General features: G+C 39.4%; 2 protein-coding genes across 15 annotated transcripts in view; one reads left to right on the top strand and one right to left on the bottom strand.

Annotated features, from left to right (window-relative positions):
- LOC111871558 (cholecystokinin receptor type A) overlaps window positions 1-6,139 on the top strand; it is a 578,235-nt gene extending 572,096 nt beyond the window's left edge. For 7 of the 10 annotated variants that reach the window (XM_033754144.1, XM_033754143.1, XM_033754138.1 and 4 more), the window contains 3 exons: window positions 1,974-2,218; window positions 3,669-3,844; window positions 5,837-6,139. In XM_033754144.1, the coding sequence (XP_033610035.1) occupies window positions 1,974-2,218; window positions 3,669-3,844; window positions 5,837-6,111 (696 nt within the window). In that variant the 3' untranslated portion in view covers window positions 6,112-6,139. The remainder of the gene's footprint in view (window positions 1-1,973; window positions 2,219-3,668; window positions 3,845-5,836) is intronic. The other 3 variants (XM_033754146.1, XM_033754151.1, XM_033754149.1) reach the window with 3 other exon arrangements.
- The window catches only part of LOC111871565, a 32,488-nt gene continuing 13,635 nt past the window's right edge, over window positions 3,753-22,605 (bottom strand). For 4 of the 5 annotated variants that reach the window (XR_004513746.1, XR_002844059.2, XM_033754159.1 and 1 more), the window contains one exon: window positions 8,776-8,999. The gene's annotated coding sequence lies outside the window, so the exon portion shown is untranslated. Of the gene's footprint in view, window positions 3,825-8,775; window positions 9,000-22,605 lie in introns of those variants that run through there. The other variant, XM_033754160.1, reaches the window with a different exon arrangement.

Here is a 22,605-nt window from a genome sequence, read left to right as displayed (position 1 = left end):
CCGAGCAGTGACACCAACAATTTCCAGTTCCAGAACAGAAGAGCAGAATTTCGAGCCAAAATAAAAGTGAATAAGAAAGAGAGCATATTAATAATAATAATAATATAGAAGGCTAACAAGAAAGGCAGCATTGTTAGTCTCTTAAGAACAACCTTCAGGTTTCATAAAACGTTGGAAATTTTTGTGTAGATGAAGAAATTTTAATTTGTCAAGGAAGGCTGTGATCCATTTAGTTACGTAATGCCTGCTGTTCTGCAATTATGATTTATTCATGAAAGGCTGTAGTTGCTACGAATATTAGCAAAAGAATACAAGAATAAACGGCAGTGGAAAGTATTAATTCATTTACCCTGGAATTATCAACTTCATGACAGAAAATTATGACAAGTGTGTATATATTTTAAACTACCAGATTTAGTGTCTTCGAATAAACAAAAGTCTTGTTGTCTTTGCAGAACTTTTCATGTAATTGAGGTTAATTATTCTTGATAACATTTGTTTTAGAGGCAAAAAAATATTGCACGTATACATACGTTATTTTCTCAGCGGATTTTATGCTCCAGCTACAATAATGCTGTTGATAACGGCCTTATGCTGGCCGATATTAAAATGAAATATTGTTTTTTTCACGTTAAATCCAGAACTATAAACGTCAAGGTTTAATAATTCCATGTTTTAGTGATTCTGAGCACGACTTTTGTCTTTCTGCAATAAGAGTCGCTTTTTCTTTCACAAGTAATTGTCTTTTTATCGTCACTTCTAAATCTGCACTTATCTGGACAATTCGTCGTATTACTTCAATATCCAATGTTCTAGTGGCAGTAAGTAAGGTTATAAAATTCCCATAAACCTGTGTAAATTACAGCCTTTACAATGATATTTTGGTTCCAAAAGAGCAAAGAATTCCATCCTGTGCTTCGACATTTAGTGCCTACTGTAACTCTGACGTTAAAAGAAAAGTAATACTTATTGGCTTCCAAACATAGGGCATAGATTGCCTTTAAAGAAAAGACTGTTTGGCTAGTGCAAAGGAAAGACATAACTTTTTCATATAATTGTCTGAATGAAAGACTACACCCAAATAATCCAGTGATTAACATTAGCTCTTTCTAAAGGACTTAATTTTTCGTCTGGGGAGGTACTTAAACGATTTTTTTAAATTTTATGTTATATCCAGTGTTCTAGACAACTGACAGATATCAGAAACCAAGTAGCAAGTTACTACATAATATTTCAACATGACAACCTTTTATAACTGATATTTTTACTTAATTTGCTTCGGATTATAATATTTTGTTTTATTACGAAGAAAATCAGTTTAAAATACAAGAAATTCGCGACATGTATTAAGGATCAAGAACATATCCCATACACAAGTAGTATGAACCATGTTATCAAAATGAATAGAAATATAAAGCATAAACTATTCAAACATTTGTGAAAGGATTGTTACTGTTGAAGGTTTAGCTGAAACTACCTGTATGGGGCAGAACCATAACTAAGAAGCTATTGTTTCCTCCACTAGTTAATAACTTGTCTGCATTTTATGAAAACCAAAGAATCACAGAGTCTGTTGGCCTTATCATGAGACAGATAATTCCAATCCACATCCTCGCCCTCTGTGCCCCCTAAGAGGTCCCTTGGTTTAAGATTTTCAAGCTAAAATTTTGCATACATTTCCTGTACATGCTATATGTCTAGCCTTTAAAATACTCCTTGTGTATTGTTATTTTTGCTGCTATTCAACTCCCTTGAATTGGTATTATTGTTATTGATGATGATGGTGATGGTGGTGATGACGATGATGATGATGATAATGATGGTGGGGGTGTTGTTATGTTGTTGTTACTTGCTATTAATCACTTGAGATCAGGCAGTTGATCTAATAATCTAACTTCTTGACAGTGACAATGAACATCCTTTCCTGTGCTGCACTTCTCCGAGTCTGTAAAGCGTGTTTTTCTGGTTCTCAGGTTATCCGGATGTTGTTTGTGGTTGTGGCAGAATTCTTTGTGTGCTGGGCACCTTTACATGTGCTCAACACGTGGTACACCTTCAACCCTGAAGCCGTGTACCGCACAGTTGGTAGCACTGGGGTGTCTCTCGTTCAGCTTCTTGCCTACATCAGCTCCTGTTGCAACCCTATCACTTACTGCTTCATGAACAGAAAATTTCGACAAGCGTTCCTTAGAGTTTTCGACTGTTACAGGTGCTGGAGGTAAGTTAACATGGATAATTTGATGGTAACATACACATTATTCTTGTTTACACCAATAACATTTGTTATATATTTATTTTTAGCTTAATTTCTACTTAAAAAGTAAATTGATTTCTTAAACGCGAACACATTATTTCGTATTGATGAGGTAAGATAAAGGTAAATTTATCCCTGTAGGTTCGTTTAACTTATGTTTCTTGTGTATTTAGCACGTGTCCGTTACAGTACAAAGGCCAGACACTGTTATACATACAAATTTGATGCGAATATCGTCTCCCTTAAACTCGCCTAAGACTGGCCAATGTTGGTCGTTTCGAAGCTGTTTGATTCAAAAATTAGTTTACGGCGTCACAGAAACAGTATTCTCATCTACAATTCTGCTGTTTAAATTGTTTACTTCTTCAAGTTTCTTCTAGTATGGTTACTATTGATATTATAAATTTAATTCTGAGGACTACTTTGATGCGGCTACCCCGCCGCAGAAACCATGACCCAGCCTTAGCCTCTAGCGATTGAGAGTTACAGGAACAAAATGGCACTGCACTGCTGCAGTATTCTACCCGGAAAACCATATTCGTAGTTCACTGCTTTGCATGAAACTGTTAGGCATAAATTCTGCTTCAGTAGTATCATTAACTTATTGTTTGTTTCATACTACATATTCCGTATGCCCTCATTAATTAAAGTGTTTAAACACAAGAATAATAATATCTTATATTTAACTTAATTTAAATTTCCTAAAAAGAATAGAGATTCCGCGAAATAAACTGCTTAAGTTAAAATCTCTTCCACGGCTTCTGTCTGCATGTAAAGGATAACCTAACTGCGATAAGCTGTGCAGAGAAACTACGCATTTAAAGGGACCTTCTCGAAAAGATTTCTGCACACAATCCGTGTATTTAGCATGTAGTCTCTAAGGTACCTTCACAGCTGTACAATGTAATGCTATTGGCATAAGAAAAGTAGTCCTCCAAATATCAGACTTATCACTGGAGTACTGTGCTCAAAGTCAGCGACATTGGCAAGAAGATTTTGTGCTGCATCAGGAAGTGAGCTGTAAAATAATCACTAACGCTTTCCCTTCTATACTGCCCACTTTCTCTGGTCAGTGCAGTAGTTTTACTTTTAGGCTTAGAACAGCGAAAAATATTTTCATCGAGGAGAAACGTAACTATAATAAGTGAAAATATATAGATATGTGATGACATTATTGAAAATATTAATTAATTACAATATGGTAGTTTACACACCGTTATTAGAATTACAACACGAGGCAATTTTGACTTTACTCGATCGCGTAGGGTAGGAATCTTACAGATTCTCTGTTCTCTGTACCGCAAGTCACTCACACATCATCTTGTTTGACTTTCACTTTAGTAATCTACTCGTACAAACACAGGAGCTTTATTCCTACATAACCCCAAATTCTTGTACCGTTATCTGTCTCCAGCATGCATTGCTGCTGCTGTTGCTGTTGCAGCGATGTTGGGCCGCTACGGGCTTCGCGTCTTGGAGGTCTCCAGAGAGATGGGGTAGTGCTTGGAGGCCTGGGCGCCAACAACTCAGATGTGTCCGGCAACGACTCCACAGTGTTCGTAGGCAGAGCCTGCATGGGGGCCAGATCAGGTAAGATGCAACACAGAGTCTCAGTAAATTAAACCACACATATCAAATAGAAGTATTGTGCTTTTGTTGATGTATTTAATGGTGTTTTCTCAATAGAATGAGCTGTGTAGGGTGTAACGGGATGGTGCTTCTAGAGAATAGATTAATATGGATGTTAAAGATAGCGCTCACGTACTGTTTTAAGATACTTTCCCAGTATTGGCAGAGGAATTCTGTCAGTCAGAATAGCTGGTCTCCTCTTGAGAATCGAACCCAGCTGCCCCATTCAAAATTGATGATTAAGAGCTTTATTAAATTCAGTTTATTCTTTATTTATTTACCCACCACGCTGACAGCATAGGCGTAACGAGCAGAAGGATAGTGTTTATTAGACTAAACGTAAAGATATAACAAAAATAATAAAAGTAACATATTATATATGAGGGGCACGCGGTAGCGTAGTTGGTTGAGACACTATGCTACCAGCCGGAATGTCGCAGATTCAAGTCCCGATGAGGTCAATGGATTTTTTTTCAATCGACCTAATCATTCCAGCCGCACTATGGCCCTTGTGTCGACTCAACCTCTAACAAAAATGAGTAACAGGAATATTCTTGAGGGTAAAGGGCAGCTGGAGCGTAAGGCTGACAACCTTTCCGCCATCTATGAGCCGATTGTCTAGAAAATATGGGAACCTCAACATCACACAACCCTATGGGCCTTCGCGGCCTGGTACAGGGATACCTTTACTTTTCTTTTACTTACATATTATACATATGTGTTTCTAGAAAGAAGAGGGAAGGAGGGAGGGAGCTGAGGTAGCTCCGTTGGTATTGTGACTAGGCTATGGGCTGGAAGACTGAGAAATCGGTACTGGATTCCTGCCAGGGGAAAGATTTTTCTCTTCTCCATAGCGTTCAGACTGGCTGTGCGACGCACCGCGTCTCCTATACAAGGAGCAGTGGAAATGCAGTGACAGGGACATACAACTGACGACTCATACCACTACCTTCGTTGTTTAGCGAGGTTTAATTAATCTTATGGGTATTTTTATTGTATATATGTAGAGAGGCCCGTCACGGTAGCCGAGCGGTCTAAGGCGTGTACTGTCTTCGCTCGCTTGGAAACCGGGATCGTGGGTTCGAATCCTACTCAGGGCATGGATATTTAGTTTGTGTGTGTGCCTTTTTCTATGTTTGTGTACAGGTAGAGGACTTGCGACGAGCTGATCGCCCGCCCAAGGAGTCCTACCGAATGTGTAAGATCTAGAAAAAGCGAAGTGAACTGAGAAGTTCATGGAGGTAGGCCTAGGCCCGCTGGGGCTGTAGTGCCAAGGAAAAAAAGATATGTAGAGAGAGAGAGAGAGAGAGAGAACCAACCTTATAATTCTCATAAGATTCATTAACACTTCAATAGCTTTCAAAATCGTTCATTATCGTCATATTCTCTACTGTTGGGCTGTATTGCCTCTTCAGTTTCACCTCTTCAGAGGTGTTTCTGAACTTCTGTTTACCCCAAACATGTGTACTACAATCGGTTTCTTTATTCTATTCGCACCGTCTATTTCTCGCGTTCTTTCCAACTTTTCTTCTAATTCTGTATAATCTTGATAACTGATTCGATGTCTGTATCTCCTAAAATATCTCCGTTTTGTTAATACCCAGTAGTGTCAACTCTACAGTGCTTATCACGATTTTAATTTTCAGTGTCTATGTTTCATTTCCTTCTATTTCTGTAATTCTTTTCCTTTATTTCCAAATGTTCTTTGCTGCTATATTCAGTTCTCAATTTTAATAACGTACATGATGCGACCTATGTCTATCAATCTATATAACTTGTATGAAAACGTAACGTGGAAGTGGCAAATACGAATCCTATTTTGTATGCATATCCCAGAATACAAAGCCTGTTTAACTGTTTATAAGCAGTTACTGGAAAAGAGTTTACTGGACAGATGCAGTTTTCAGATACCGATATTTATATGGTGAGTTGTTGAAGAGTGATGACTTGAAGCTTGGTTCCAGAAGTGGTGGAGCTGGAAGCGGAGGATCGTGTTTAGCAGCGTAGGGGTCGGGGAGGAACGTCTGCATGCAGCTGGTGGAGCTATTGTTCATACCCCGCCAGCTGGACACAATGGTTCATTCCGCTACCGCATTACATGGCGGCGCTCCAGTCACCAACCGACTCGACATTTTGTCTCAAATTCCGGTAGCCATTTTGACAGCAGCGGTAGCTGCAGTTGTACCACGTGTCCACCAAGCTCCAGTTCCAGCGATCTCTACTCATAAAGAACCCGACCCCTCAAGACAAATCAAGGTAAATCAAAGCACAATCTATTCTTTGTTTAAAGTCGCGCTGTATTTATCTCAACAAAGACCAGTGGTTATTTATCTCTGAAAGCAATAAAGTCTCTGGAAAATAAAGTGAATATTCAGGTCACATAACAACACATGCTGGTAAACAATTGGTACTCCTTCTCACTATGCAACCACTTGCATTTGTTGGTCATATTCATTATGTTTGCTGAAATTGTTAGAAGAAAAGAATATACGGTATGACAAAGCCGAATATGGGGAGGGGTCTAGATGATTTTGCAAATATTTATTTAAATCAGGGATATAAGACTTTGTGGCAAGGAGGGTACCCGCAAACTGCTGTTTGAGTATTACTTTTCCGAAACTATGTTATAAGCTTAGTCGCATACAGGCCGCAATCTGCAGAAGAGAAGCAGGACTGCAAGAACTAAGAAGCGATGGACAGGGAAGTACAAGAAGCTGCTACAAAACAGGGTGTGACATAGTCACCACTTTGCCACAGAGTTAGACTGTCTCTAGTTCATATGTTGATAACATCATTTAAGTATATGGAACTGAGGCTCTTCATAGTTTTTGTTTTGTTGGCAATCATGCATAGTATGAGGTGATCGTCACAACACATTCCAATGCAGCAACACTGTCAGATAGGCCTGACCTAGCAGGCATCTGGGTTACAAAGTAAAGTTAAGAGCGTCTTTGCTAGGAGCAGACTAACTATGCAGCAACTATGTTAATGAAAGAGCAGGGGAAATGGAGTGGTGGGCACTGTTCTGTGCCACGACAGATTTATATGGCGAAAGTTCTAACATTTTAATTCTGTTTAAATACAGGACAAATTTGAAATTAAGATCTAAAAGTTTCTGACAACGGTAAATTTCTACAATTAACATGTTTTTGGACATTATCCTTCGTCTTCTCTATTTTTAAAAAACCATCCTGTTTCTTTTTAAAACAACGTTTCGGAGACTGTATTCTGTCCCCGTCCTCGGCTAAAACATACTTAGTTGGGTCTAATAGACAGGGCTAGCCTCTACCTCCTACCCTACCTGAGGACAGGGACAGAATTCAGTCTCCGAAACGTTGTGTTTTGATGAATAAACAGGAGGGATCTTTAAAAATAGACAAGACGATGATGGATAACCTCCAAAAACATACATTACTTACTTGCAGGACAAATTTGTCAAAGAAATAAAGATTGATTCTTAATAAATATTTCTTGTAATTCAATATTAATTTTTTGTAAAATGTAATAAATAATTTATAAATTTATGGAATTAGTAAGCAGTATGAATAAAATGAGACATGCATCCTAATATCATTGTTTTGCTTTTAAAATTGCTAACGAATAAGAAAATTTTCTTTTTCTTACAGTACACACGTAGGCACTGAAATATGCGCTTTTTGCCATAAGCTCGATAATGGACAATCATAAATATTGATATAACTAACAAACCAACTACTTACCTAATTCCATCAGGAAAAGTCTATCTTGAGAAACTAGTTGTCGCTTATACAATCAAGAAATTTCCCGCTTCTATTCAGACCTAAGTTGCATTACCGTATTCACAGCAGCCCACTGGTGGTCCATATCGTGAGCCAGCCGAATCCACTGCACATTCTCAAACCCTGTTTCTGTAAGATCCATTTCATTACTACGCTCCCATTTACGTCTGGACTTTCCGAGTTGTCCCTTCCCTTCAGATTGCCAACTAAAATTGTGTACGTTTTTTATTAAATTTGGGAAGGCCATGTCTCGTTATTCCCTTTTTTCTTGGTATGTAATGCGCAGAGCTGAAGCCGGGTTGGGCATCGCGTTCTGGAAATCACTGAATGATTATCTGAGGTCAAATATCACCAATCATCGCAGTCGAATTATTGACTTCGTATTCCAAATCTCCCAGGTCCAGATTTTTATTCGGAGGCTGACTGTGCTCACTGATAAGAGTTTCCTCAGTCGCGCCATACAAATGTTGGATGGAACATCATAGTCTGCAACAGCTTCCTTCCCTACCCACTCGAATTCATCATGCACGTTTTTCCCAGCACTTAACTCTGGGTATCGAACGTGTAGAGGAAATGCTTCGTTTAATAGCCGAATGCCCGTTATGTGCACTAATTAACAGACAAAGGCAACAAATACTAACCAACCGGCGTGTATTTCCATTATGTATTTGACAAACAAAATTTCACACAAATTCATACTAAGTAACTATATGTAACAGAGTCCTTATTGAGAAACTAATAGTCGCTCAGCTAGTTATGAATTTTCTGTCTTTTAAAGAAGCCGAAACTCAATTTTTTTTTTTTCACAAGAACCCATTACAGGACCCTATTCTGAACAATATGAATTCAGTCCGCGCCATATTTCATTCAGATCGATTGTATTATTGTATTATCATCATCCCATATATTCTCCTGGGTCTTCCAAAAGGTCTCTTCCCTTCAGGTTTCCCGTCTAAATTTTTTATGTATTTTTACATCTCCCATGAGTGTTACATGCACAGCCAGTGTTGTTCTCTGTAATTCAACCCACAAGAAATTGCACACAAATTTTATCTTCGTGTTCCATTAAAACCGGAATAGGCCATCGGTCTAATCCTTGAGTAAGCGGAGGTTGAAGAGAAGGAAAAAACGAAAAAAGAAAATATTAATTTAATATTTAAAATAAATCAGTTTCTTTACATCAGTTACGCTGGGTGAAAAATACGAATTATGAAGTTCATTTTTCATTTTCCTCCAGCCTCCTACTCCTTCTGCCTTTTAGGGCTCCTAACTTCACATCCATCATGCCGCGCTCCCGTGCATGACTCGCCTGGGTGTCTAGTGAAAGGCTAGGCCAGCCATGCTGATCGGCCCCATTTCTGAAAAAGAAAGAAGAGACAGAATTAGATACACGGGTTTATACTGTACATTATACTCTGCTCTTACAAACACTAACGTTAAATCTTGTGTGCACATTGCTGGTCCATTTAAGGAAGATTTTAGCATATTTTGGATAATAATTCTCCTCATAAATGGAATAGGAAAAGTGACTCTAACGTGCTCATAATCCGTGAAAAGTGATTTTCGAGAATGATATCCAGGAATCAACTCTGAATTTGTGCCCCTCTCATATTGATATTCTCAATTCAGTGTGTTTTCTTATCGAAAACAATGTCATGTTCATTTATGTTCTGTGCAGCAGAGTTCAGATATTTGGGAAAAAATCAAAACTTTAAAAACTTTATTCAGGAGGAAATTAAGAGGAGATTTAACACTGGTAATGCTTGCTACCATTCAATCCAGAACCTTTTGTCTTCTCGTCTACTGTCTAAAACATAAAAATTAGAATATACAAAACTATAATTTTGCCTGTGGCTCTGTATTGGTGTGCAACTTGGTCTCTGATATTAAGGAAAGAACCTAGACTGAGGGTGTTTGAGAACAGGGTGTTGAGGATAATATTTGGACCGAAGAGAGACGAAGTGACAGGAGGTTGGAGAAAACTACACAATGATAGGCTTCATAACTTGTACACTTCTCAAAGTATAATTAGAATGACCAAGTCAAGGAGGATTAGATGGGCAGGGCATGTAGAGCGAAATGTGGAGAAGAGGAATACATATGGGATATTTTTTGGAAAACCAGAAGGAAAAGGGCCACTAGGAAGACCAAGGAGTAGGTGGGTGGATAATATTAAAATGGATCTTAGAGTGATACAATGGTGTGGTAGGAATTAGATTGATTTGGCTCAGAATAGGGACCAGTGGAGGGCTCCTGTGAACACGGTAATGAACCTTCGGATTCCGTAAAATGCTGGGAAGTTTTTGAGTGGCTGCAGAATTGGCGGCTTCTTAAGAAGGGCTCAGCTCCATGCGTGAGTGAGTGAGAGCAGTCTCCTATTTAATTAGTGAAATTCTCCGTTCTTTCTTTTTAACGTCGTTTACTAATGAGAAAATTAAGTTTGCTTAACGCTTATATGCAAGATTTTAAATCATTTTGCATGTTAAATGCAGCTCAGATGTTGTGATTTCTAATTTATATAGTACAACATGGAAAAGCACCCATGTTGTAAATTGGAGACCACTTATACCGAGTGTCCGGATGAAAGGTATACAAAATAAAAAAATATATATATCGGAAACTAATTTTCATACACGTATCCGGTTTATATCATCGGAAAGATTTTTTTTCATACCCGGCTTACTCGCAAGTGCCGCCACATCTCTGCCACCATGTTAGGAATCACCTGGACAGAGACATGGCTAGGAGATGGATCAGCAGAAGTGAACCAATCGCTTGGCCTCCTAGGTCGCGAGATTTAACGCCAGTGGATCTTTTTCTTGTGGGGTTATGTGAAGAACATTGTCTACCGGGTAAAGAACAAACACCTTCAAAACTTGAAAGCTCGAATAACGGATGATGTGGCTGCGATAATACCAAAAATGCTTCAAGTAACGTGGAACGAGCACTCGCGGTGCATGGGGAAACCCACCCCCTAAATACTGAATCACTGAACGTGAAACGAGGTCGCATTTCGTCTGTATATCTGTCGTGTCATTAAGGGAGCCCACATTGTATTTATTGACAAAGTTATATACTCAGAAAAAGCTTTAAGGGTTTCCCTTTGCAATGGTGTAACCCATAAATGTGTATAATAAAAGTGTTCTGAGATATAATTATTTTATTTTGGATACCTTTCATCCGGACACCCTTTGTTGTTAGGCTGACTGTATCCTGATCATTTCTGCTCGTCTATGCTGTTACTCACTTTGCATTTTGAGGATGCTGGCACACTGACCGTGTCGAAATCAGTCTAGTAAAATATATTCTCTCTTTCGATGTCACAGAGCGAAATACTCAGGTTTCCCCCCTCGGGCAAAAAATACAAAAATTATGCGCAAAACAAATGGGTCTGCCTTTCCGCCATTTTGATGTTCAGATTCTATTTGACCTGAATGGACGTGGTTAGTGCTCCATCTTCCTGGTTCAAACTGTACTAGTCTAATTGTCTCTTCTTTGGTTGTTGCAGTAAAAACTAACAGCACACGAGAAAATGTAACAACTCCAGCAGGATGAAGAATGTACATTTAGTGAAGACGATTATGGAACTTAGAAGTTCCGATCATGGACTCTCAATGGATTAAAACGTGTTGTGCGGTGTGTCAAGATTAATGGTTTAAGGCAGTGTTCATATAGTCATTGTCAACATAACTGATTGTAACACCATGGTCAATATTCTTGCCGTTTGCTCAGTGTTCAGTGAGGAAATAACTTCGCTTGAAGCCACAAACTTAGTGAAGTTTAATTTTCCATTCTGCTTAAGATGCACGCCACGAAAACTCATAGGATAGTGAGAACAAACTTCCACGCACTTCCACCTCAGCACGAGATGGTGGTGTGTGGTTAGCTTTAGTCCCTGACCGATTTATGCACGGTCTTCACCGGAAATGATTTTGGTTTGCCTCAGAGCTGGCCCGTACACGGTGACGAAAGAAATGTAGCTTCTCTTGCTTAGAAATAAACGCCAGCTATCCACACTTTGCAAGTAACTATATTTACTGGTGCATCCCGGTAAGGGATTCGTTTGGGTCTGATCCCGGTTCTGCACAAATTTTCAATAAATGTAGGAGGCAGAGTAAAAACAAATACTTCTGGTGTGAAATTTTGCTCCTTTCCTTAACCACAGAGCAAATTAAATATCCACATGTAAATAATATCCAATTGCCTTGACGATGGAGAAAGAACCAGTCCACATTTGTTAGGATACGGCAGGAACGTAAACTGTCTTCTGCCTTTGATAAGAAGTTTGTAGGCGAATCTTACAGGATATACAAAAATATAAGATGGCAAATAAATGAAGAGGAAACGAGGGAAGGCACGAAAAGGAGTGGCGGTATTGGAACTGTTTAACGTAAAGGAGAGGTAGAAAAGAAGAGGAGAAGAGTGAGAAGGGATGAAAGTAAAGGATTATGGAAGCAATAAGATAGAAATGAGGGAGGAAGATAAGATACATGAGGGGCTAAAGAAATTAAAATGTAATTTATGTTCTCAGTGCCTTTAATGGGTCATACTCGTACCCTGGTGGCAACATTATATGAAGGAGGATCTACCCGCCGATATAAAGAATGTAGGCTTCATGTCTATATGGCTCCCAGAATTTGAGCAGGAATGTTACGAGTATTACAATTTTTTCGGAACAGGAATTTTCCTATGACAGATTAACAATGTAAACTAAACATTCTAAAACATTCTCAGAACCCGTAGAAAGGAGTGATATGTAAACATATTTGTTTCCTGATTCTTGAAAACTACACGATATTTACATTCATATTTTTGGCCATTTGTCTTCCACGAACCCTTGAGTATTATTCTGTGAGGTTTATTTTTCTCCTAAGAACCAATTGAAAATTTCACCATGAGTACCTAGAAGGTATGTACAGGTTGTCAGCCCACTTTAGGCATATATGGACTGAAGAAGGCTAATTTGATCGCCTTGCAAGTTGTTTGTTTGTTTGTTTGTGCGCGCGTGCTTGCGTGTGTAGCCACTTTCGGCTTTTGAAACAGGTGACGAATTTTCATGATATTTTCATGGACAGTATGCCACTGGGAGTAAATGCAACTTCACATTTCTTAAACCTCTAACCTGCTAATTACGCAATGTGCACAGTCTGTCTATGGCTGTGCAGCCCTTTGTCGCACCTTGGCCGCTTTTTCAGTTTCCTAATTCCATACACAGTCGATAGGACTCATGGACTTGAGATGAGCCAGTCGCAAGGCCGCTACAGAACAACACAAACAGAATAAACTCACACAGTCATCAATGCTTTGAGTGGGATTCGAACCCAAGATCCAAGCTTTCGAGCCAGAGAAGACAGCTCGTGTCTTTGACCGCGTGGCCACTGTGATCGGCACAATATATTCAATTTGCCTCCATACATAAATTTAAATACTTCAAAATAGATGGCTCTGGATAACGTAAAGAAAGCTGCGAGTATACGGGTTTACCACATCTGCTTTCAAATAACTAAACTACTGCATTTTTCGTTGTCGTTGCAGAGCCCGTAAAGTAGCTAATGTAAGCCCCACGGTGGTTGTGGGAGATCTCGAACCGTCATATGAGGTCAGTGGGTTAATTTCGGGTTATCAATTATAATAAGGCAGAGGACGGACGAAATTATGACGAAGGGGGCCACATTACTGCCGCTTAATATGGGTTCATTGAACTGTGTAAGGTAAGAGATCTTCGAAATTTGCTAAACTTCTGTCCATGTCATTGAATATAGCAAGTAAAAGAACAGCATTGCGGCAGTCTGAAAATTTTCTTTTAGATTTGCTTTGAACAGTGACAACTAATGTACCATTTGATACAAAGTATTAAATGTTGAATGATGATAGTGTGTAAGCAATCATACAAATTATGCATAAAATGTTGTTTGTAAGTCAGTTTTAAACATGGCGACGGTGCGAATTTTGATGTGATATCCATAAAGGTTAATGCTGAGGGTGTCTGTAATTAAATAAACGGAAGTGCTTATGGGACGATTCCCATGACGGCGAACATTAAAACTGTAGACTTGTAATATTTGACGCCGTGTAGTACGGTAACATTTTACGAGATTACATGGCGTCACTTCTCAGACTACCACGGACTTAATAAGTTCCTCCGCTTCCAAAGACACTATTACTATTAACAGAGACAACAACAACAACAACAACAGTCTGTAACACGTCTACAATTACAAGCTATAAAATTATCTATTTACTGATGATGAAGCAATAAAAAGAGTGAAGTACTTCATTATCAATAGAAAGTATAATGGCTGAAGTGTCTCGTATAGAATTATCTACTTACTTCTGTAGGATTAGGTAGTAGAACCACATACGCAAGATCTCAACACGTCAGCTCATAACCTAACTGCATGCTTTTGATGAATGATGGAGTACTTCTTCACTTGATGACGCAGGCAGTCCAGCCTGTTCCAATTTCCACTACACACACTCGTTCCCCTTTTCTGAGCTATACATTGGTCTCAGGGTCTGTGGAATATGTGAATATTCAAATGTCTGAAGTTGCAGGACCTGATCATTCCTCTTTGTTTAGCATTTACCTCTCTGTAGCTGTGATACCACCAGCAGAACCTTCGAGGATTTCGGTGCTTGTAACCTCCTCGCCATGAAAAATTGGGAATACCAAAGTGGGGTTTACGAGCTAATACCTAAATATAACGACAAAAATATATGTTTGGTAGCATTGGGATTCTGTACAGTAGGAATATAAGTGACGTGTCTTCTGCCATACAATCATTGTTCTGTAGTGCCATCTGTCATATCTGTATTGAACATAACACATGTATCCCCACGTTTCTGACATAAACGTTAATTGCAGGGTGAGATTTTGTCAGGCAAGACACTTTCCTACAGGGAATATAGGAGAGAGAAAACTGTCTGAAGCAAGGGAAACGGACGAACTCCGATCTTTGTAAATATAAAACGTGTTTTTATAGCCAGGGAACTAGATATTAGGGATTGATCATATTCTATTTTGTCAGTGGAACAAACTGTGTTTGACTATGTGTATCTACTTTTTCCGTAACTCCATCTACTGCATTTCTGGAATCATGGTTCAAATTAACTGTGGGAGAGTAGACCTCTCTTGTGTTCAAGTAACGCTCTCTCCCCTCGGCCTTACTGAAAGGGTCGATCAGCGCTATTAACGGCAGATGGGAGAAGAATGTAGGTGCAGAAAGCGAAGCCGTCCATTATGTTTCAAGTTCGATCTGAAAGAAAAAACGTGCAATGGTCTGTGACGAAACGAATTTTAAGGCGAAAGCGCACGTTTCACATATCTTGCCGTACGTAATTGCATGCATCGTAGTTAATTGTGTGTAGTAAATGGATATGTGTTCAGGTAAATATTATTGGTACATAATGAGAAGTAATATGTCTGTGTGTGTGAGTAAATAATTAATATAAATAATTTCTTGGTATTCTGTATTTTATAAGTTGTTTTAGGGGGGGATGGAAATATGGTAAAAAAAAAGAACTCCGTGGTTTTACTCCGCAAGTGAACTATACCGACCGAGTTACCACCGCTTATCGGCGAAGTTAGTGCCAACTTTAGCGGATAGGGGGTGTCGCATGGTCAGGGCAACGAATCCCCAAGATCGTTCATTTCGGTTTTCTAGACCGGAGCTGTTATTTCCTTTCATTAGCTCTTCAAATATCCTCACGAGACTGCGTGTACCCTGTTCCAAACCCACTACTTTCCAGAAAATCTGGTAGCACCGGGAATCGAACTCGGACCTCTGGATCTGTAGCCAGGAATTCTGACCACTAGACCACAGAGGCGGTCTGGAAAGATGGTGCAAGGGAGAAAATTAGAACCTAAGAGGGAGGTTGTAGTGTGAGAGAAAAAAACATGCATAATGGCGACTCTAATATTATTAGAGTGATAAATGTGAGAAAGATGCGATGTAGGCACGGTGCGATGAGGAACAAGCACTAATTCTGTTTTTCTGCAACTGTTTTGAAACAAATATAGCTCTGTTGCATATTTCTTAACTAGTTTGCAATGGCAATGCTGTTTGTGAATAATTGATTTCATCACTATTTCCGAATTTCCGTTTTTTAAATACTAGATAGGTGTGTATAGGCAATATAAAATTTTACAGAAATTATAGTGATACATACATATATAATTATTGAACACAAGGGAGTGTTTATCATTTGTTGGTAGGTTTTGGCGTTTCCATTCAAACCAAATGCGATACTAATCTCAGTTGGCAGGAGTAGGATCAGAAAATAGGAGCAGAAAATGGCGCTGTCGTCTGTAGGAGATACAGAGTCAACATGTGATGACGAAAATTCTCTTTTTGTGACACACTTTATCCGTGGTCCTCAATTTTTTTACTGGTTTCGACATAATCGACTTCATGAACACTCGTGTTGATATTTACGTGTAACTCTGAATTAACTGAGTGTAAACTTTCTTATGAAGGATCTGCCAATGAAAACTTGATCCTCAATCATATATCTCATTGTGAGTGTAAAGAATTCAGAGCTGAAGACAGAAATATCTCAGCAAGCTGACCCTTTAGTACTCCCTTTCCTATTAAAATATACTTGTTGACTAAACTAAATACTAAGTGAACTTCTGTCGTACCAATAGCGTTACAACGTAAACTTCTCGTTTCAACTCTCTATGTATAATTTGCTTCAGTATTTTATTATGAGCTGAATGCTGTGATTTTCTTAACACTTGCTTTCACTAATCCTTATATAGTTCAAACTGGCTTTAACAGTCGGCAATTGTTCTATTTGCTGTTGTTGCATAGTGTTCTGGGACGCCCTACCTGCTGGAACACTGCATGTACGTAGATTGATGATAAACAATATGGCGGTCTCTTCCCTCAGGTCTGATTTAAAAGCTTTGCCTGCTATATATTGGATCTATTCTCTCTTCCTCCTCATTTCTTTCATGAAATTTAAGTCTAGACCTTTCTGACCTCAAATGTTTGTGCTCCTGTGCGACCTATTCAGTTTGTATACCTACTTGGATCAGATATCATTTTCTTCATGTTGTAGGTCAGTGTTCTTATTACACTCTCTTGCTTCGATAGGAAAGTAGACTGTTCTGAGTCCGTGTAGCTTGGTACGTAGGTACATTTCTACCAATCCGCAGTGAGAACCTCAAGTTGTTTGAGGGGCTATGCTACAAGCCGGAGGGTCGCAGGTTCAAGTCCCGATGAGGTCATTGGATTTTTTTCAATTGACCTAATCCTTCCAGACGCACTATGGCCCTGGGGTCGACTCAGCCTCTAACAGAAATGAGAACCAGGAATTAATTAAATAATTTTCATGGAGAGTAAAGCGCGGCCGGAGCGTAAGGCTGATAACCTTACCGCCATCTTTGAGCCGATTGTCTAGAAAATGTGGGACCCTCAACGTCTCATAACCCCATGGGCCTTCACAGCCTGGTACAGGGATAGCTTTACTTTACTTACTAACTCCTCTATATTCCGAGCCGGTATAGCGCAGTCCGATTAGCGACTGGCTACAGGCTGAACGACCGAGGGGTCGGAGTCCCCCTGAAATCAAGAATCTTCTCTTCTCCACGTCGTTCAGACCGGTTCTGGGCCCCACCCAGCCTCCTATTCAGTGGGTACCGGGGAGGGGGGGTTTAAGAAGTCGGAGCGTGAACTGACCACTCAAATCCAAAGAGTGTCGAGGTCAAGGAAACGTGGATCTATATATACACTCCCTCGTTAGTCTTCATAGTATAGTGTTTAATTAGTTAAGCACAGGGACAACTTTACCTTACTCTTATATATAAGCAAAAGAACGTTGCCTTCAGTGTGTAAATCATTCCTGCTTCCTTCTAAATTGTTTCACTGAAACTTCTGTGCCCGTCTAGGTTATCACATCTCATATCTCTGACCAATCTTCATCAATCTCGCTCTTCACGTTGCAGAGAGCATCTAATTCATATGCCCCTTTAATCCCATCCATTTCTAACGCCTTTCACTGGTGTCTTTCCAGAAGCTGTGTCTTCTTTCACGTGCTTCTAAGATAATTTAATTTTAGTCTGTACTAAAACGATTTTTAAAAGACAACGGTCAGGGCAATATTTCTGTGCGGGAATGGAAATCTGATACTAGTTAATTACCACAGTGTAGCGTTAAAATAACAGAAATTAGATTTTAGGGAACAGTGGCTGAATTCGGACCGTAAAACAAGAAATGACGGCATTAGGATCTGTCTAGAAATTAAAATTTTAAATGAAATTGGGGGAGAACAGAGAAAGGGAAATTGGAGTCTCGTGTAAAACGAACAGAGGACAATAGAATTAAGAAATTAATTACGAGGATTCAGTAGGCCGAGGAGAAGATGGAGAGATTAGATGATGCAAGGAATTCCTTAGTCTAATACGTGAAGGAATCAAGAATAAGAATTGACTGAGATGAATATCAATGATATAATATAATTTATAATAAGGAAATACAGCTACATTGCATTATTTTCATCTCGGTCATTAACACCTTTTACATTTGGCACATAAAAGTTTGTATCTATTTGGGGTATATAATGATGTTAATTAAGCCCTTCTATAAGTTATCACTTTAGGTAAGTTCGGAAAACCCACATGGATATGAGGGATAGTGTACGTATTTTTGTAAATATTGTCCTGTTTACTTTAATACAGAGGCGAGTTCTTTGCCTTATTTGGACTGTAATAGGACGCTAATAATTTATAATCAGCTCCTCCACACCACTTCAATACAGAAATGGGTCTCAAGTGTACTGAAGCCCGCTTCATATTGTAGGCGGATCAACTCGCCTCTCACACCCCTTCAATATAATAATTAGTCTCCAGTGTACTGAAGCCTATTTCATGTTGTAGGCGGATAAACCCCCTCACACCACTTCAATACAAAAATGGGTCTCTAGCGTACTAAAGCCCGCTTCATATTGTAGGCAGATCAACTCCCCTCTCACACCATTTCAATATAATAGTGGGTCTCAAGCCCTCTTCATATTGTAGGCAGATCAACTCCCCTCTCACGCCATTTCAGTATAATAATGGGTCTCAAGTGCACTGAAGCCCGCTTCATATTGTAGGCAGATCAACTCCCCTCTCACGCCATTTCAGTATAATAATGGGTCTCAAGCGTACTGAAGCCCGCTTCATATTGTAGGCAGATCAACTCCCCTCTCACGCCATTACAGTATAATAATGGGTCTCAAGTGTACTGAAGCGTTCTTCATATTGGATGTGGAGAAGGAATAACTCTCAGAAAAGCGACTAGGCTTCAATATTGACAATCGAGCAAGCTGGGTTCGATTTAAGCCGAGACAAGAGATATTGTCACCAAAGCTGGTATAAAGACTGTTGGGGTCCACTTAGCCTCCTATCCAATAAATGCCTGGCTTCTTCCCTGTGGGTAAAAGGTTAGGTCATAAAGGTGGCAACTCCCATTTACCACAGAGATTACGAATGCGTATATACACCTCCGCTATCCCACGCGAGTTCTTGGCGTGGTTGTTCACTAAGCACATGGCAACGTTCCCCTCAACTTCAAAGAGAAGTGTAAGAGCTCTACTGTTCATGGAAGTGTATATTGGCAAAGAAGTAACACGACTCTTAAGTGATCATAATGTGGTAAAGAATACGAAACATTACGAATATATGTTTAAATTAATTTCATTATAAAAACTAACTATTTACAGATACATGCTATTTTATTATATTATTTGTTGAAAAAATTTCCCTTAACAATAACTTGAGCCGTAATTATTCTATTTACATTGCTGTTGTCAGCTGTAATAGACCTGCTTCGACTGAGCTGCCTCTTAGAATTTACTCGGCTATAAATCTAATGCCACCCTACGCTTAGAAAGTCCTTCGCATTTCTACTTCGACGCTCTTAAGTGGATTTCGGGGTAATGATATCTAGGAGACATTTTTGTTCTGTTTTGTAATTTTCACTTTTTGGCCAATTTCCATTTACCGGAGGCATGGGATATAATACGAGTATATTCTCGTTCATTTTCCATTAATAGCTCTACAGCCTTTGTTTGGCCCTGGCCTCTTCTTCAGTTCCATAATCTTCTTTACACAGACGGTAGGACTCCTTGGACGGGGGATCAGCCTGTATCAAGACCGCTACTTACACAAAGGGCAACATAAACTCAGAAAAAAAAGCACACACAGAGATCCATGACTTAAGAGGTTTTCGAACCCACGATCCCAGCGTCCGACCGAGCGAAGATAGTTCATGCCTTTTTTTTAATTCGCTTAGTGCGGGGTGGAGTCCAACTGGGTCCACTTGGCACGTCGGCCACTGATTGGCCTAATGTAGCCTGCCCCAGGTGATTATGATGATGGAGAATTTGGTGGAATGAAGATTGACAGGAGAAACCGAGGTACTCGGAGNGTTAGTCGCTGGCTTCCCACCGCGGTGGCCCGGGTTCGATCCCGGGTCTGGTCAAGTGGGATTTGTGGTGGACAAAGTGGTGGTGGGGCAGGTTTTCTTCAGTTTCCCCTGCCAATCTTCATTCCACCAATTGCTCCACAATCACCCTCACCTATCATCTGGGCCTGGTACAATAGGCCAGAAGTGGCCGCAGTACAAGGGACTTAGTCCCACCCCACTAACAATTAAGCTATTCAATTATTACTGTTCCTTTTCTGGTAGAAAAGTATCCATAAACAGAGAACATAGCAGCGGTGAAAAATACGACCCAGGGTACTGTATTTAAAACGGACTGCTCTGCCCTGCTCCGCTGCAGATGACCTCACATCTATCTATCTATCTATCTATTTATCTATCTATCTATCTATCTATCTATCTATATATATATATATATATATAATCCTCCTTAATTAAGAACACATTACCTTTCCTCAGGCTCCCCAGGATAATGCTTTGATAGTACCTCACGTTTCTATGACCGATTACTTTCATATTCTTCCCAACTCATTCACCGGTAATCCTGCAATTGGAAGACATATTGTCGGAGATTCCGGGAGTGTCGTTGAATAAACCTCATTTGGAGGCAATACAGAACACTTTGCACCTCCGCTACTTTACATCCGGCTCTGTTCCTTCTTCACTGCTGCTTTCAGGGTTTTCTAATTAGGTATTCTCCCGGAATTTGCCTGGATGGACTGAGACAAGTCATGAAAATCATCAATCAGGGTACATAGGGACTTGTCCTATATTCAAACCAAGCCTTTCCAGAATACAAGTCTATAAGATTACCTATAGACCAGCATTCTCGGATTTTCTTCCACCTCCTATTTTCTTCTTCTTCTTCACATTTACAAAAATATGTGAAATCAGACTAATATTAAAAACATAACAGTCAAATGAAACGGCATGATAGTTATCGTACAGACATACTGCAATATCGTAATGTTCCATGTGTTGTGTGGATATATGCGGTGTGTAGAAGTAGTCAGGAAACTATTGAAATGAAGATAAATTTCATTGTTTGATTAATTCAGTTACTTACTTCAAATTACTCTTCTCATACATATGTTTATAATCACACAAACACGTACTCCTTTACGTCAGGTAAAAAATATGGCCATCATCCTCATTGAGGCAGAGAAAAAGAATGAAATCTGTTGAAAACTACGAAGTGTGTCCTGATTTTGCAGCACGGTGACTCCTATGTGCGCTCTGCTCTTTCGTGAGCGATGGGCTGCAAGGCAGTAGCCATTCTTTAGGCAGGTTTGGTAAAATGTGGTTCACAGGTTATTTAACCTTTCTTCGGACGGTAGTATTCAGACATGTCTCCTGGTTTAATATTAAAACTCACATCTTCAATCTTCACACAAAAGAAAGCATTTGTAAGTTTCATTTGGTCCTCAGAGTAAACAGCGAAAATTTTCTTGAACGTTACTGGTCGAATTAATTTCATTATATATATATATATTAACACCGCTCTTTTCCAACCCGCCTTTGCTTGTATCGGCGCAGTCGGAATGGTGCTATCCCTGCTACACCTGTTTCTACCTTAGGACAGTGTATGATGGCTACTGGAAGTTGTTCTCACAGATCAAACTAAGGAAGATCGGTATAGGTACGGGAAACTAGCTGGGTCGGTTTGCATGGGTCTCAGGGTAGCGATGCCGAAGAAAGCGTTTTTCTGAGAGTTGAGCCAATTGACGTTTATTCACCTGCTAATTCACCACACTGTTAAATTAATGTATTCTTAGCTTTAAGTTACAGCGTTACACTATCGGCTAGCTAGGTCCCGGAGCGTGCCAGGGTCACGTCCGTTCAGTTCGGAATATTGTGAAAGTCTCCCCTTTTGTGGAATGGCTTGCACCCCCACGCCGGGAATTCGAAAGATGGTGTTGACATATACATTTTCATCCCATCTTCCGTAGGAAGCTTGAACGAGGCAACCCAATCATACTGGCCCTCATTCACAGGCAATTGTAACAAGCTCTGACCTGTCCTTTTAGGCGCGTCCGGTTCCCTGTACCCGAGCTAAATTTATGACTGATCGTAAATGTCATAACTCCGGACTTCTTGTTTCTGCCAGAATCTAGAAATTTTCAACGTAAACACCGTATTGCACGTCCCAGACGATGAAATACGATATTATAGATCACGATACATTTCCAGTAATATCGAAACATAAGACTTTTGAAATTTAAATTACCGAGAATTAATTAGAAATAAATTTCAGGTTCATCTATAATCATCCAAATAAATAAGGGCTCAGAATGATCAGCGTCAATATATATATATATGTGTTGTTTTCTGTTAGATAAGATCCAAACATATGTAGAATTCAGATAAGTATTTTTCTTCAAATTATTATTAAGTTTATTCACTTTAAACCCAATGAATGGAAAAAAAGTAAATCGGTTCTTGTTTTGGGCGCATTCATTCTCGTCGTAATGCTAAGAATTTGTAATTAATGTAATTAATCTTATTGAAAGTTTAAATTTGGTGTATATATTACATA

The sequence above is a fragment of the Cryptotermes secundus genome, unplaced genomic scaffold, assembly GCF_002891405.2.
Source record: "Cryptotermes secundus unplaced genomic scaffold, Csec_1.0 scaffold152, whole genome shotgun sequence".
Lineage (NCBI taxonomy): Eukaryota > Metazoa > Arthropoda > Insecta > Blattodea > Kalotermitidae > Cryptotermes > Cryptotermes secundus.
This window is presented reverse-complemented; position numbering and strand designations above follow the sequence as displayed.